The following is a 15,305-nucleotide window of genomic DNA, read 5'->3' on the forward strand; positions in this document are numbered from 1 at the left end:
GACGCGCGCGGGTCAGAGGTCGTGCGCCCGCCAGCCCCGCCCCCGGCGCGCGCGTCCGGGTCCGCAGGGCAGTCGGCGCGTCCGGTCCGCGCGGTGTGTCGGGCTGCGGGCTGAGCGGGGCGGCGGGGCGGCGGCGGCGGCGGCCGGTGAGTGCGGGCCGGTGAGTGCGGCGTCCTCCGCGGGCTGCGGGCGGCAGCGCGGGGGCGTGGCCGGGGGCCGCGAGGAGCCCCGGCTGGGAGCGGCCGCCGCGCAGAGCCCTCGGGTCCACCCGGGGCCGCCGCCTCCGTGGGCTGTGGGCCGCGATCGTGAGACGGCGAGCGCGGGGCCCCCGGGAGGTGAAGGGAGGGCGCCCGGGGGGGACTGCGCTCCGGGAGCCCTGCAGTGCACCTGCTCGGTGAGGGCGCGCGTGGGCCGGGCCGGGGGCGGGGCGGGGGCGCGGGGGCCGGAGTGCGGGAGGGAGGGAGCGGCCGGGGTCCCGGCTGGGTCCTCGCGGTGCGGCGGGTCCCCGGGGGCAGGCGTGCTGTGACCTCCGCTCGGGTGCTCACCTGGGCCCGGACCTGGGCGCGACCCGGGCGGCGTGCGCTTGAGCAGACAGGCCCCGGGTTCCTTCCTGGCGAGCCCTGTCGGGCCCCCACGTTACAGGGGAAAAGTAATAGTTTAGGCCCGATCTTTAGCGCGTGTGCTCTTGTGATACACAGGAAATCAGGGACCATGGTGCTCAATAGTTTGGAGAAGATGATTCACCTGCAGAAAAACACTGCTAACATCAGGAACATCTGCGTGTTAGCTCACGTCGACCACGGTAAGAGTCCTTCTTTTTTTTTTGTTATGTTAATGAGGTGGCTTTTGTTTTTTTGTTTTTTTATTTTATTTTTTAATTTATTTTTTATTGGTGTTCAATTTACTAACATACAGAATAACCCCCAGTGCCCGTCACCCATTCACTCCCACCCCCCGCCCTCCTCCCCTTCCACCACCCCTAGTTCGTTTCCCAGAGTTAGCAGTCTTTACGTTCTGTCTCCCTTTCTGATATTTCCCACACATTTCTTCTCCCTTCCCTTGTATTCCCTTTCACTATTATTTATATTCCCCAAATGAATGAGAACATATAATGTTTGTGCTTCTCCGACTGACTGACTTCACTCAGCATAATACCCTCCAGTTCCATCCACGTTGAAGCAAATGGTGGGTATTTGTCATTTCTTTTTTTTTTTTTTTTTTAATTTTTATTTATTTATGATAGTCACAGAGAGAGAGAGAGAGAGAGGCAGAGACACAGGCAGAGGGAGAAGCAGGCTCCATGCACTGGGAGCCTGACGTGGGATTCGATCCCGGGTCTCCAGGATCGCGCCCTGGGCCAAAGGCAGGCGCTAAACCACTGCGCCACCCAGGGATCCCGGGTATTTGTCATTTCTAATAGCTGAGTAATATTCCATTGTTAAGAGTCCTTCTTAAAGGGCTTACTTTCAGTAATGAAGCGGGTGTGTCTCCGCAGGTGTGGGAGGAGCGAAGCTGTGGGCAGGTGAGACTGATGAAAGCGAGTATGGCTTTGCAAGTTTACTGCGAGAGACGCAGCCATAAAGCCCTTGAAATGAACGTGGCTAACTAGTGCTTAGCATTCTTCTGTGTAGTGTATTTCATTGCTTTTTGTTTATTTATTTTTTAAGATTTCATTTATTTTATTTTAGAGAGTGTGAGCGTGCAAGCAAGGGGAGGGGGAGAATCCAAGCAGACTCCCTGCAGGGCTTGATCCCAGGACCCTGAGATCATGACCTGAGCTGAAACCGAGAGTCAGATGCTCGACCACTGAGCCACCCAGGTGCCCCTGTGTAATTTTTTTTTTTTTTTCCTCTTAATGAGAACTTGAGTTTTGGTTAAAATGAACATCTTTGGAATGGATTTGTAATATAAAAAGTCTGTAGTGTTGACATAACGTCTTCAGAGCCTGTGTTATGTGATTCTATTTAACTCATCACGTATTTAGTGAACATCTGTTAAACTCCAGTTATTTTGCTACTTTTGTCAGAAGATAGGAGCTTACAAATAGGGCAGCAGTGGAGCTCTAGAGGAGATTTGGGGTTGAAGCCGCACAAGATGAGGGGCAAACTGGACTCTGAGGGGTAGGAGAACTGGAGGATCGGGAAGGCAGGAATGGGTTAAGAAGAGGCATCTTCATGCTGTATTTGGTTTTAAAGGTGATCCTTGAAGGTGAGGCACACATTCCAAGTGGGAATAGCATCAGAAGGGAAGAAGGAGACATAGGCCATGGGAAGGGCAGAGATAGCTAATGGACAATGTGTGTGCTCCTGACAGAAAAGCTGCTCTTACACCATCGCATTTCTTCCTGCTCTTGACTTCAGACTCCTTCTTAGTTCAGGTAGCCACAGCATGGTGATAGGAACAGGTGTGTGAAGATATCTTTACCATCCTGAAGGTGAAGAGGCTGGCTGGGTCATAGCTCGGAGAGCCCTTCATGCCAGCTGGAGACCAAGGTCAGGGTTAAGGGCTCTAGCCCTGGAGGTAGACAGCTGGGGTTCAAACTCCAATTAAGTCACAACTGGGCACCAGGATCAGGGTTAAGGGCTCCAGCCCTGGAGGTAGACAGGCTGAGTTCAAGCTCCATTTAAGTGACAGCTGGGCACCAGGGTCAAGGTTAAGGACCCCAGCCCTGGAGTTAGCCTGAATTCAAACTCCTTTTCAAGTCACTTCGCCTTTTTGAGTTTTGACATGCAATGTCTAGACTGAAAGGAAGATCTTACCTACTTAACAGGATTGTGGGGATTAAATGAGGTAATAACGAGAAGCCCTTGGCAAGTACGCACTTTATTGTGAGGATGATCATTAACATTTATTCTTAGGGAGTAGGGAGCCACTGGGAGAACAAAACAAAGCAGGGGTGTTGTAATCAGCACGTTAGAAAGATGAGTCTGGTGGAAGTATTCAGTATGCACTGAAGGCAGACATTAGTGAGGTGACTGTTGCCACTGGTGTAGTAGCTGAAAGGCAGTAGTGTGGGAACTGGGAGGAGAAGTAGTGGGTCACTATGCAGGTGAAGCCAGCTGAGCATGAGCAGTGTGTACAGGTCCAGTCACTGACCCCTGCCCTAGGAGTTCTTATAATTTGCTTACACGTTGAGGATGAGAGGTTTGATAAAAGTATTTTTTCTTTTGCTTTGTGAATTAAATCACATGGCAGGTCAGTGGTGTCTGGCCCTAGGAATATAGCAGAGTGCTGAAAGATAGTGCTTTCTGGGTGCTTAACACTCTAGGGGATACATGCTTGCCATCCTGAGAATGAATTCTGCTCCACTGAATAGTAGACAAGTGATGCTCTAGGATTGTGCTAACACATAAGATGCATGTGCCAAGTGGACAACACATTGTTAAAGCTCTTCAGTGCTCCCAAGATTGCTTTCTGGTTTGTACTGTTAACAGATTCCATTGCTTTGCTGAAAGTTTTAGAGTTTTAGGACTTGTTTGTCTTAAAGACAAGACCCTCCTTTTGCTACTTCAGTCCAGCTGCAGTAACTATGTAAGCAGTGTTCTTTAAACAGAGTTATCTGTTTATACCAGTTTAAATTGTGTAGACTTCATAAAATCTTTTATGAAATTGTACTTGAATATACCAAGACTTTTTTATTACAGAGTAGATCCCTAGGTTTAGTATGGATTGCAAGTAGCTTTGGGAGTAGATGTAGGGTAGCTGATGCCCTCCATGGGCTTGCTCACTATAGGACTAAGAGCCAATTTCCTGAAATTCTTTGCAAAGTATTTTCTTAAGACACTTTAACCCGCAAATACCAGCTGAGGCCATATCTGGGGGCATGTGGCGGAAGATTATATTCTCTTGTTTCTTGGTGGTGGTTTACCCAGTCTGCCATTCAGAGACAAAAATGAGCGCTCTGCTATTGTTTTGTCATTCTGAGCTGTCAAGAGTTTAAATTAATAGCATGGTCAGTGTTATGGATATCAGATGATTAATAATTATGATAAACTAAAAAGAAAAAAATAATTATGATAAACTAGGTGAAATTCTTGTAAGACCGATTATTCTAACTCTGCAAATGTTTGTAATCTAGATGTTCTGTCTTTTGATTGGCATGATGGTTTGTCTCATCACCTAGGAGTCTGCATTTGACTCTGTACATGATGCCTCCATTACTGAAAAGTTCTACGCTGGGGAAAAAAAAAGTTGCTTGACAACTTTTCACGTGAGGGTGATGCGATCCCTAGGAGTGGAGATAGAAATTACAGCACTTTGAGCGCTAGTGTCTGTGTCCTTCCAGATGGTATTCTGTTCAGAAGTCTAAATGCTCATTAGGTCTTGCTTCACTCACTATAGGTAAATAGGAAATCTTTGTGAAACCAGTTCTCATGGTCAGAAGTTAACTCTGAGGATGCAGTGCATCTCCTTTCCTTTTAGAAAAAGAAATCGATTTGAATTAATATTGTTATCTTAACAGGAAAAACTACTCTAGCTGACTGTCTTATATCCAGCAATGGAATCATTTCTAGCCGCCTCGCAGGCAAGGTAAGTTGTTTTATTTGATAAATACTTGTTGCCTTTCAATAAATGTTAGCTGTTTACAATGTGATGTGTTCTTAGAGATCCTAAAAAAGTGTAAAGCACAATTTGTGTGTCTAAGAAGCTGCTAAAAGTTCTTTTTATATGGCCTTATATGAATATTTTATAAATGCCAAAATAAGATTTTGCAACAAGTCTAATGAGAGCCTGGCACAATTGTGGAAGATTTCACAGAGGATGAGATTCTTCACAGGGATGAGTTGTGTTTTGAAGAGAAGACGGAGAAACTGTCAGGTGGGGGGATAGGGGGGATAAAATGCATCAAGGCTAATTGGTGTGTTGTGCTTGATCTGAGAGGAACACTTGCCCAGAGACCCCTGGGGGAGGAAGAGTGCTGGTGGAGAGAGTGTAACGGATCAGAGAAGAACCTGAAGGCTGACTTGAGTACCAAGAGGGGACTTCTGAAGTCTGAGAGTCATGGTGAAAGGACTGTTTTGGAAAATGAAATTAAAGAGCTGTTTGTTTTCAGCCATGAGTAGGAGGACATAGAATAAGTTACTGGCAGTAGGGAACTGGAGATATTCCTTCCCTTAATGCATTTAGGACGCAATCAGCAAAATTTATCGAGTGATGGGAGAGGAGAGGAAGTAGAGAAGTAGAAATGAATTGAAAAGTAGCTAGAGGAGGCAGGTGGTGCACAGAGGGCCGAGGAAACCAGGCTGAGCAAGATGAGCAACTGCTTGTGTTTCCTCCACCTGAGAAGTTAGAAAAGCACGTGATAGCTGTAAAGTAAGTAGCTGGAAACAAATAATAAAGCATACATTAATGAAGTGGAAAACAAATATTTTATAGAAAAGATCGATGAAGCTGAAGTTAGTTCTTGGAAAAGATTAATATAACCAGCACATATGGTTGGTAATGGTGGACACGGGTCATCACACATGTAAAGAGCGAACTCTGATGTAAACGAGGGACTTTGGTTCCTAGTCACCTATCAGTACTGGTTCATTACATGTAACCTACCCGCTAACACTAACACACGGTGTGAATAATACGGAAACGTGTGAGTGTTAGGGGTGGAGTTTGCGAGACTCTACTCTCTGATCTGTTGTTCTGTGGACTTAAAATTTCTCTAGAAAGATAGTCTGTTGAAAAATATTAGCAATATAATTTCTGGTTATCTTTTAACAAGAGTGATAAATAGCTAGTGAAACTGATCAAGAAGGAAAGGAAGGAGGAAAAGGTGCGAGTTGCTAGGAAAGGAAGTGCTGCAGGGATGGGGGAGGCACGAGTGGGACATGGTGAGCTGCGCTGCCCAGCAACAGACTTAAAGATGGAGAGCTGGGACTCACCACTGTGAGGTCAGGAAGAGAGAGAAAGCAGTCATTCAAGAAACAGGATTTGTTGGCAGAAATCTTTCCACAAAGAAAAAGTCCACATGGTTTAATTTTCATTCTACCAGACATTGAGGGAACACATGCTCTAGCTCTACCTGAACCATTCGATATCACAGGAGAGAGGAGGCAGGGAGTACTCTCCAGCTCCCCAGACAATGGCATTACCTTGATCCCCGAAGTCAGCAAGGATAATACAGGATGGGAAAATCTCATGACAGCTGTTGTGATGGGTGATACAAGAGTTATAATCATTATTAAGAAACAGGATCTGGAATTGTATAAAAAGCTAGTTTTTCATAGCTAAATAGAGTTTATTGCAGAGACTTGAAGATTGGTTTAACACATTTCATCATATTAACAGATTAAAGGTAAGAAAGTCATGGTCATTTCAGTAGATGTAGGAAACATAGAATTTAACATCCTTTTTGATGAAACCTCTTAGCAAAGTAGGCATAGAAGGAATTTCCACAATCTGACAGTATTTACAAAAAGTCCTGAACCCTTAGTGATGAAGTATTGACATTTTTGCATTTGTATTCAGGAATAAGGCAGGGCGCTCTTTTTCCTTTCTGCTCATTGTGTTACAGCTTCTGCTCTACACCGCCCTGGAGGTTCTGCTGCAACAATAAAGCAAAATAAATAAATAAATAAATAAATAAATAAATAAATAAATAAATAAATAAATAAAGTTTTAGAAAAGATGCTACGACTTTGTAGAGAATTCAGAAAAGTATACAGATAAACTGGTAGGATATTAATAAGAATTTAGCAAATTTCAGGATATAAAAGTCATTGAAAAGAGTATACATGAGCAATAAGCAGAAAATATAATACTTACATAGCATAAAAGATGTACCTGTACCTGTGAGACACTGAAGAAAATGTAAATAAATAGCTAGATCATGTTCACAAGTTGTTGGACTCAGTATTTTTTCATGTTGATCTATAAGCAGTTCTTGTAAAAATTTCAGCTTTTTAAAAATGTGAGTATGATACACTTTTTCTAAAATCATGCAGGAGAACAAAGGGCCAGTAATAGCCAAGACACATCTGAAAAAGAGTGGGATGTGCAGTGTGTCTTACTAGATAACAAGACTTACTATGAACCTACAACAGCTTGTAGATTGCAGTTGGCTGAGGGATAAAATTGACTCATGGCCCAGAATAGCAGGCCTAGAAACAGGGATCCTAATTTATCACAGAGCTGGCATTTCTGATCTGGAGGGAAAAGATGAGCTTCCTCATACGTTGTCCTTAGATGGTTGGTTTATATGTGGAAAATAGATAAAATTGGACCTCTACCTGTGGAGTAGCATGTAATTACATACCAGTAGCATGTAATTAAAATACTCATGTGAGAGGCAAAATTATAAAACTTGTAGAAAATAATGTAGGGCAATACTTTTATGACCTTAAGAGAAGATTTATAGAAGACAGAAGTACATACCATTACGTGTGTTTGATCAACTCAACTACATTAAAACTTAAGAACATCTATTTTTCAGGAGACACCGTAAAGAGAGGGAAAAGACAAGCCTGTTAACTGGAAGAAAATAATGACACATAATTGACAAAGGTCTAGTATTCAAAGGCTATAAATAACTCAGTCTAAAACAACAAATCTGTAATACAACCATTAAAAAGATGGACAAACATCTTGAGCAAGAAACTCACAGTAAACTCATAGGATACTCAACCCTGTTGATAATTGGAGAGATGTAAATTAGAAAAATATTATCATCCATCTATTTTAAAAAAACAGCCTGACCATTTCAAGTGTTGCCGAGGTGGCCAAGCAGGACAGGCACTGATCCACTCTTTAGAGTGCAGAACAGTACAGTCTTTTCAGAAAACTGTGGAAATAGCTAGTAACGTAGAAGATGGGTGCATTTAATAACTCAGAAATACCACTCCTGGGTAGTCTACCAAGAGACAGACACCCATCTGTTAATGACAGCTCAGGGTTAGTTAGAAAAACTAGAATCAGTCTACTTGTCCCATCACGAACGGCATGGATGAACAAGGCGTGGTGGATTTGTGTAGTTCAGTCCTACTGAATGAATTATGACTGTATCTGTCAGTATGGATGAATCTCAGGAATCTGAATTTGAGCAGAGATAAAGTGATAGTACCATATGTGTATGTGTGGTGCATGTATGTACATATGGGTATGTGTGTATATGCACATATGTGTACATATATGTATGTATGGGTGTGTGTATGTATGTGATATGTAGGTATAGAAAGTGTGATTCCACTTGTATGAGGCTTAAAACCTGCAGCTCTAAAATATATATATATTGCTTAGTGATATACTCATTTTTACAAATTATAAAGCAAGTGAATGAACAAGGTAAAATTTAGGATAGTGGTTGCCTCTGACCGGGGCGTAGAGGGACGTTAACATAAATCTTTTTTTTCTTTCTTCAATAGAATGGCACACACACTGATGTTCACTGTGTTATTCTTTTTGCTGTGTATGTTTTATATCAACTCAGTACTTAAAAATACACACATGTAGAAGAATGACCAGGGCCTGAGACTTTGGAGGAAGACCTCAGAGTTCAGAGAGGGGAAGGGGAGCTGGCACTACCATCTCATGAGATAGGAAGGGAGTTGGAGATTTCAGACTCCTTGAAGAATCTCATGTGCCCATGTGTACACACCTACACACAAGGGTCAGTAGCTATGTCTGTCTAATGCCACACTGAATCAGAAAGATTGAATGTTAAAAAGGATTGTCGTGTTTGGCCAGAAGTCATTTGTAGCTTTTAGGCATTTGGTTTTGCCAGAGCTGCGGGGTTGGAAGGCTGTTGGAAGATTAAGGAATTAATGTGGGATGAATAAATGTGGCAATCCCACATCAGTACATTTTTCCTAAGGCTTTTGATTGAAAGGAGTAAATGTAAAAGTGAAGAATTTTTCAAAGGAGTAACAGTGGAGAGAAGTAAGGCAGGGCAAAGGAAGGTGGTCCTGGAGACGGAGTTAGGAAGTTAGGCGCGTAGGTCTGAGGGGGTACAAGGAGGTGGTTGCCCTGTATGTGAAGTCCCGTCAGTGTTGATGCACTGCGTAGCCCAGAGAAAAAGACGTGGGCCCTTGTTCATGGCATTAACACTGAACGCCATCAGCTAACTGGTGATATTATAAATATCGTCCATCATGCCATTCTGTTTTTAAAAATGTGTATAAAATCTGCTAATTTGGGGAAAGGAGTGCTTCTAGAGAGCTTCTGTTTCAGTCTTTGCTTGGATTTTGTATGAGTAGGGAAAGACAGGCTCTGCTCTGCATGAGTAGAAGGAATTCCCCTGCATGCTACTTTCTGTATGAATGTGTGGTACTGGAACACATCTGGATAGTTCTCCAACCCTTCCCCACTTTAAAAAGAAGACCAGGGGCTTTTAGTTTAAAAATTATGTGTTTAAAGCAGAAGTCCCAACTCAGTCCATTTTGATGTTAACATTTTAATTCCTTGGGAAGTAAGGATGCGTATGTTGCATTTTTACAGTTAAGGTACATGGACAGCAGAGAAGATGAACAGGTTCGAGGGATCACTATGAAATCCAGTGCCATTTCACTACATTATGCAAAAGGTAAATCTGTGTTTTAAAGAAAAATAGTTTTGTCTTTTCAGTGTCCTTCTTTCTCTTTCTGAATTAATTGTATGCCTCAGTTTCTTTGCTTTATATCCCACAAATTTCATTCTGGCCTCCAGATCTGTTGTCAGAGACAGGCTGTGCAGACTTGGATGCAGATGGGGACCTCTGACTGGCTTGAGGGCAGAAGAACTGGCAGTTCACACCTGCCCCCCATCCACCCAGGTGATTGTAAGGATTCCTTCACAAGGATGGTCAAGAGTCTCAGGACTTTGCTGGCTCAGCCGTAGTGTTCCATTTCCTGGCTGGATCCTTCCTTCCTATGGCCTCAGTATTGGATTTAAAATCTTATTTATTTAACTGGGTTGCCATGACCGTGACAACTTGCTATCCTCAAACCAAGATATCATTTTACCAGTAATACTTGCAGGAATTTATGTGACAGAAGTAGTCATACAAGTATGTGAGAGAGGTGTGTGTGTGTGTGTATATATATACACACACACATACATATTCAGTGATAGTCACTGAAAAGTTTGTCTTAGTGGAAAAAAAAATACCAACAACCTTTATGTCTGTCTGTGGAAATGGTCAAGGACACTGATACATCCTTGCCAAGAAGAGCATAGAGCTCTTCTACACCTGTTTGATCTACATGTGATAATACAGGGAATATATGTTGAGACAATAAGCCAGTTGCAGAGTAAATGCTTGTATGAGAAGAGCATGTCTTGATATTATATGTGTAGATAAAGAAGTCTGGAAGGATACACACTACAACCTCACACCAGTTACCACCAGGGGTTCAGTTATGTGAAATGTACATTGTCTAGAATATGTATTTTTGTACTATTTGGAAATTTTACACAAAATGTGTATTTTTATAATTAGAAGAAAATAATAAAGATGTATTTCATTTCCCTAAGCGACTGATCTGTGGTTCATCTTTCACAGTGGCCTGTGTCTGTCACTGACATAAGGGACATTCTGTATGAGACACGATTATATTCTCTTTGATGTCAGACTTCAAAATATTTTTGTATGAAACCAGTCTAGAAGCTCTTAGGCATTCTCGATGAATTCCTAAAATTTAATATTTAAATTAATGCCTCATTTTGTTTTAAAATTAACTTTCACATTTTAAAGAGTGTGTCCTTCTTGCGTGGCATGGGTCAATGCTCAGTTTATTTATCATCTCCCCCTATTTTTATAGACCTCAAGAGATTTGTAGTCTTCCTTTGTCCACACTCATACCATTACTCTGTTTTTATTTGATAATTCCTCCATTTGTCAGTTTTAGTTGTCTCTGTATTTTCAGTTCTCCCACTCCCTTTTTTAACTGTTTACTGAAACAGCATTATTGGAGCGATATCTCCTAGGAATTGAAGCCAGATGTTGATTCTGGATCCAGCATGGCCCTGGAGACCATCAGTACAAGTTAATGGATCTTCTCTCTGGAACTCCACTGCTCTCCTTGGGTTTCAGTCTCTGTCTTTTTCTCTGTTACCCTGTAAGTCTTTTCTCTATTTCATAGCTTTTACCTACTCTTAGTGTCCCCATCTTCATAAACTCACTTTGCCCTGACCTCTCAACTCCTGTTTTTTTATTCCATTTTCATTGCTTACTGCTGCTTTCTCTTGTGTTTCTGATCACATATTCCCAGGAGCAAGATGTGGCCCAGCTTATCTTTTTATGTCAGGCCCTAGCAGAGGTTGTGCCAATGGACTGACCACCCTTGGGTTGGATGGTCACCTTCTAGTCTGATAAGTGGTGATTGGAGTGGAGTCATAGAGCATCAAATGTGTCTCTGTGAACATGATGGCCTAGAGGGGGCTTTGGTGGAGGCAGCTGTCACAACTGACGATTGGTACAGAACCTTCTTTTCCCAGTATACAAAATGTAGCTAGAATTTGGGGATCTTTAGTGAGGCACATGCTCTCAGAACACCTCTGAGATGAGATACGTTCTTATCTGTATCTCAGTACTCATTTGCTGCAAGAGGGTATTCCTGCTGTGAAGGTGGGACAGTCTGAAGGGGATCTCCTCTTGGAGAAAGGAAACCTGATGGTTGAAGAAACTCTACAGGTGATTTTTATTTCCCTGTGTCTCCCCTCTTTCATGCTTCTTCTGAATAATCCATTAAGAAGCTCTGTGCTAAATGTCAATCAAGTCCCAGTCTGGTTCTGACTCCTAACTGGCTTTCAAAAATTTTTTCAGATCCATATTTGGATTGAAAGAGAGGGTGTTTTTCTAGTTTGAAGTAAACAAATAAGCTTACAAACCTAGGTACATTATCGAAGGTAATACTCTATCTTAGCATTTCTAGGGACCTGGTTCTTCCTTGAGGAAATGGAGCCTCATCTTTACCGTTGTGATCAAAACTTGCTACAAATATTGGGACCATATTGTGAAGCCTCATTATTTCTCTGTTTCTTACTTCTCTCTCTGTCCTTCCCACAAGGATACCATCCATTCATCTGGGGATTTCAAGGGTTAGGAAACACTATACATTATACATTCTATTAAAAAGTCCTAAGGATTCCTTTGAATCCTTTAACCTAGAATTCAGATAAAGATGAGAGAAGTGTCTTTAAATGGGTCAAATAATTTGAAATTCTTGGAGTATTCTTCGAGTAGTTTCAAGGCATATTGCTGCCATTTCTACCACGTAGCCATTCTTTATACCGGTGAGTAAATATTACTGTTGCAGAACTTCTGAAATGAAGTGTTCAATCCAACTCGTCTTTTTAAAAATTCTAAATACATTTACATATTTGTATGTATTATAGAAAATTCAGTATGTTACAGAATATACAGTAAAACACAATGAAATAAAGATCACTCCTAAAAAAAAAAATCACTCCTAGTTTTACCATATTATGTTTTCAGGTTTTACATCTAATCCAGCCATAATTGTGTATATGTGCATGCATATGCACACAAGTTGTGAGGTAAATGTCTAATTTAATTTTACCCCCAAATAATTAACTGCTTATTGCAACACAAGTCAAATGTAATTATTAAGTACTACATTATTAGCTCTTGACATGGTGTTGGTGTTGACACCTCTACATGAGCAAGGCAGTCTGGAGAGTGAATTAATTGTACCCACCCCTGAAATACCACCATCCCCCCCCCTAAAAAAAAAAAAATCCCCAGGTGGGGGCAGATGCCATTCAGCTCCAGATGATTGATGCTTTGTGGGAATCTGTTTTTTTTTTTTAATTGGCTTTGAGATTTTGGTTAAAATCTTCTAATTTTTAAGCTATTGGCAACTTATTTAAAGATGTTTAAAACACAATGTAGAACAAATTGCAGTGGGTATTTAACTTAGAGGCTTTCTGTTTGTGATGTGAGGCATACAGGCTAAAGGCCTGGTTTGGCAAGACACTCAGGATTCATCCACGAGGCAACTGTGTGGGGCCTAGAGGCTGAAAGTGGGCAGGGCTTTCTGCAGGTACCCTGGTCCTGATCCCCAGAGACAAGGCCCAGGGGAAACCAAGTTGCGCCCCCACATTCACCCATGGCTGGCAGGCACTGGAAAGTCTAATGTCTTAGACACAGTAATTTCCCTTTCCTTCTGGAAATGTGAACTTTAACCCCTGGTCCTAATTATTGTCCTGCTGATGGGACTGAGGCTAGGAGGGAGGGCTTCCATTGTCCATCCTTTATTTGACTGAAGGTCAGACTTTTTACTCTTAAGATAATGCTTTTCTTTTGTGAAGCATTCCGTTGATGCCAGCTGTAAGAAAGTGGGTATGTGATGGTTTGATTCTGAGCTGGGTGCCTCATATACATGATTTCATGTATAATCCTCATAGCAACCTCGTGAGATGGATGCTACCCTGATTTGACATACATACAGAGTGGTATTCATGGAGTTTCAGAAACTTTCCTGGGGACAGAGTGGTTAGCATGTGGCAGTGGTCCTGGGAATCAGCTGATTCCATCTCCAGCTTGTTCACTTGGACCAGGAGTCTCTTCGAAGTTGGTCAGTCCAGACCATGGCTCATGGCTCCTGAAGTGTGCCTCTTTGCTGTGCACAAGGGAGTGCTGGGGGTCGTACAGACATCTTCGTGTACCCAGCAGTGTCCACATCCCCGCAGTCCTTGGTCATCCCCCAAACTGGGAGCCTCTCTAGCAGCTCTTCCCCGTGTTTCTCTGTGATGTTAACCCCTTCTCTCAACTTCCTGGTATTCCCTTCCTTCCCAAGATGCACTCTGCAAACGTTCCAAGGGAAACAAGCATCTCTCCATCCTCAGCGTCTTTTTGTTGATGTTCTCCTTGCCGCTGCTAGCCTGGCTGTTTTCCCAGGACACTGCTTTCCTTGTACTTCTTTCCAGTGAATGCTACTCATTCTTCCTCGCTCCATCTGTCTCTGGGTTAAGACATGGACAGGGTTGCTGTTCTCTTTGTTCCCTGGTTCTAATTCAAAGCTTCATTCTTCCAGCCTTGTCTCAAAACTCCCCATCTCTTGAGATTCATCCTATCTGTTCTCTTCTTTCTTATCCCTGATAGCTCCTGAGTATGGTGCAAGCTCATGAGTGACATTGGCACCTGGCTTGTGATTATCCATTTTACCCAAATCTACCAAGGTAGCTTTTACCACTCTTGACAATGAGCTCTCTAGCGGCATGGCCTCTCAACAATGGTGGCATGTAGATCTTCTTCACTCACTCACTGTCATGGTTCCTTTTTTGGTGTCAGCATCCCCTGGAACCGCCTATCTTTGACTCAAATTGGAATACTCCCTTCCCCCACACTCTTCGATTGTCCCACTCTCTCACCTATGTGGGGAAGTGCCCATCAAGTTTGACTTCATCAGGTTCTCTAGCTCCTTGGGCCCCGTCCACAGCCTGTCTCTTACAGCCCAGATGTGCCATCTCACTAACCGTCTCTCCAGGGTCCTCAGTTTCTTTGCTTCCTCGACCTCCTGTCTTACTTCTCTGAATAAAACACTAACCCTTCACAGAGCTAGTGCCACACTTTTTCCTTCTTTTGCTGGGTTGGGGTCTTGGCTGGTCCTCAGGGATGCTGGCAGACTTCTCTTGTCTCTTCTGCTGGGTCTTGTGTGTTCTCTCCAGCAGGTTGTTTAAACCTCCCTCCCGACCCCAGCCCACACATTTCCCCTCCCTCACAATCTTAGCAGACATCTTTACCTTCTGCATCACAGAAATGGAACAGTTCTCTCAGCTGCTTGCTACCACACCTCAACACAGAGTGATTTTAGTGTCTTTGCTGGTCTCCTTCATTGTGGAAGACCTGTGCTCTGGACTTGGCACCTGCTAAGTTTCTTCTCTGATATCTTTTTTTTTTTTTTTAAGATGTTATTTATTCATTCATGAGAGACACAGGGAGAGAGAGAGAGGCAGAGAAACAGGCAGAGGGAGAAGCAGGCTCTATGCAGGGAGCCCGACGTGGGACTCGATCCCGGGACTCCAGGATCACGCCCTGGGCCCAAGGCAGGGGCTAAACTGCTGAGCCACCCAAAGATCCCTCTTCTCTGATATTTTCATTGACACTTGACCATCAGCTTTTAATCATGTTCCCTCAAGTCTGTCTCATCTTTAAAAAAGATGTTCATACATCCTTCTAGCTCATGTCCTGCTGCGCTGTCTTGGTCAGAGGTGTGCTACTGTCATGCTTGCAGCTACTCTGACAATGGGACCTGTGCCTTCTAGTCATAACACATGACCAGCACGAAACTGCGTAAAAGATAGTCCTTGGCCTCTGACTTGCCCTCCGGGGTGAAGTAAACACAAAGATTCTAAGCAGGTTTGTTCCAAACAAT

At 43.1% G+C, this 15,305-nt stretch overlaps 1 protein-coding gene across 3 annotated transcripts in view; it reads left to right on the plus strand.

Annotated features, from left to right (window-relative positions):
* Nucleotides 1-29: 29 nt before the first annotated feature.
* Nucleotides 30-15,305, plus strand: part of EFL1 (elongation factor like GTPase 1) — a 120,168-nt gene continuing 104,892 nt past the window's right edge. The window contains exons 1-4 of one of the 3 annotated variants that reach the window (XM_072801648.1): nt 30-146; nt 699-802; nt 4,463-4,530; nt 9,427-9,511. In XM_072801648.1, the coding sequence (XP_072657749.1) occupies nt 712-802; nt 4,463-4,530; nt 9,427-9,511 (244 nt within the window). In that variant the 5' untranslated portion in view covers nt 30-146; nt 699-711. Of the gene's footprint in view, nt 161-698; nt 803-1,731; nt 1,820-4,462; nt 4,531-9,426; nt 9,512-15,305 lie in introns of those variants that run through there. The other 2 variants (XM_072801656.1, XM_072801665.1) reach the window with 2 other exon arrangements.

Source organism: Canis lupus, chromosome 2, assembly GCF_048164855.1.
Source record: "Canis lupus baileyi chromosome 2, mCanLup2.hap1, whole genome shotgun sequence".
NCBI classification, from domain to species: Eukaryota; Metazoa; Chordata; class Mammalia; order Carnivora; family Canidae; genus Canis; species Canis lupus.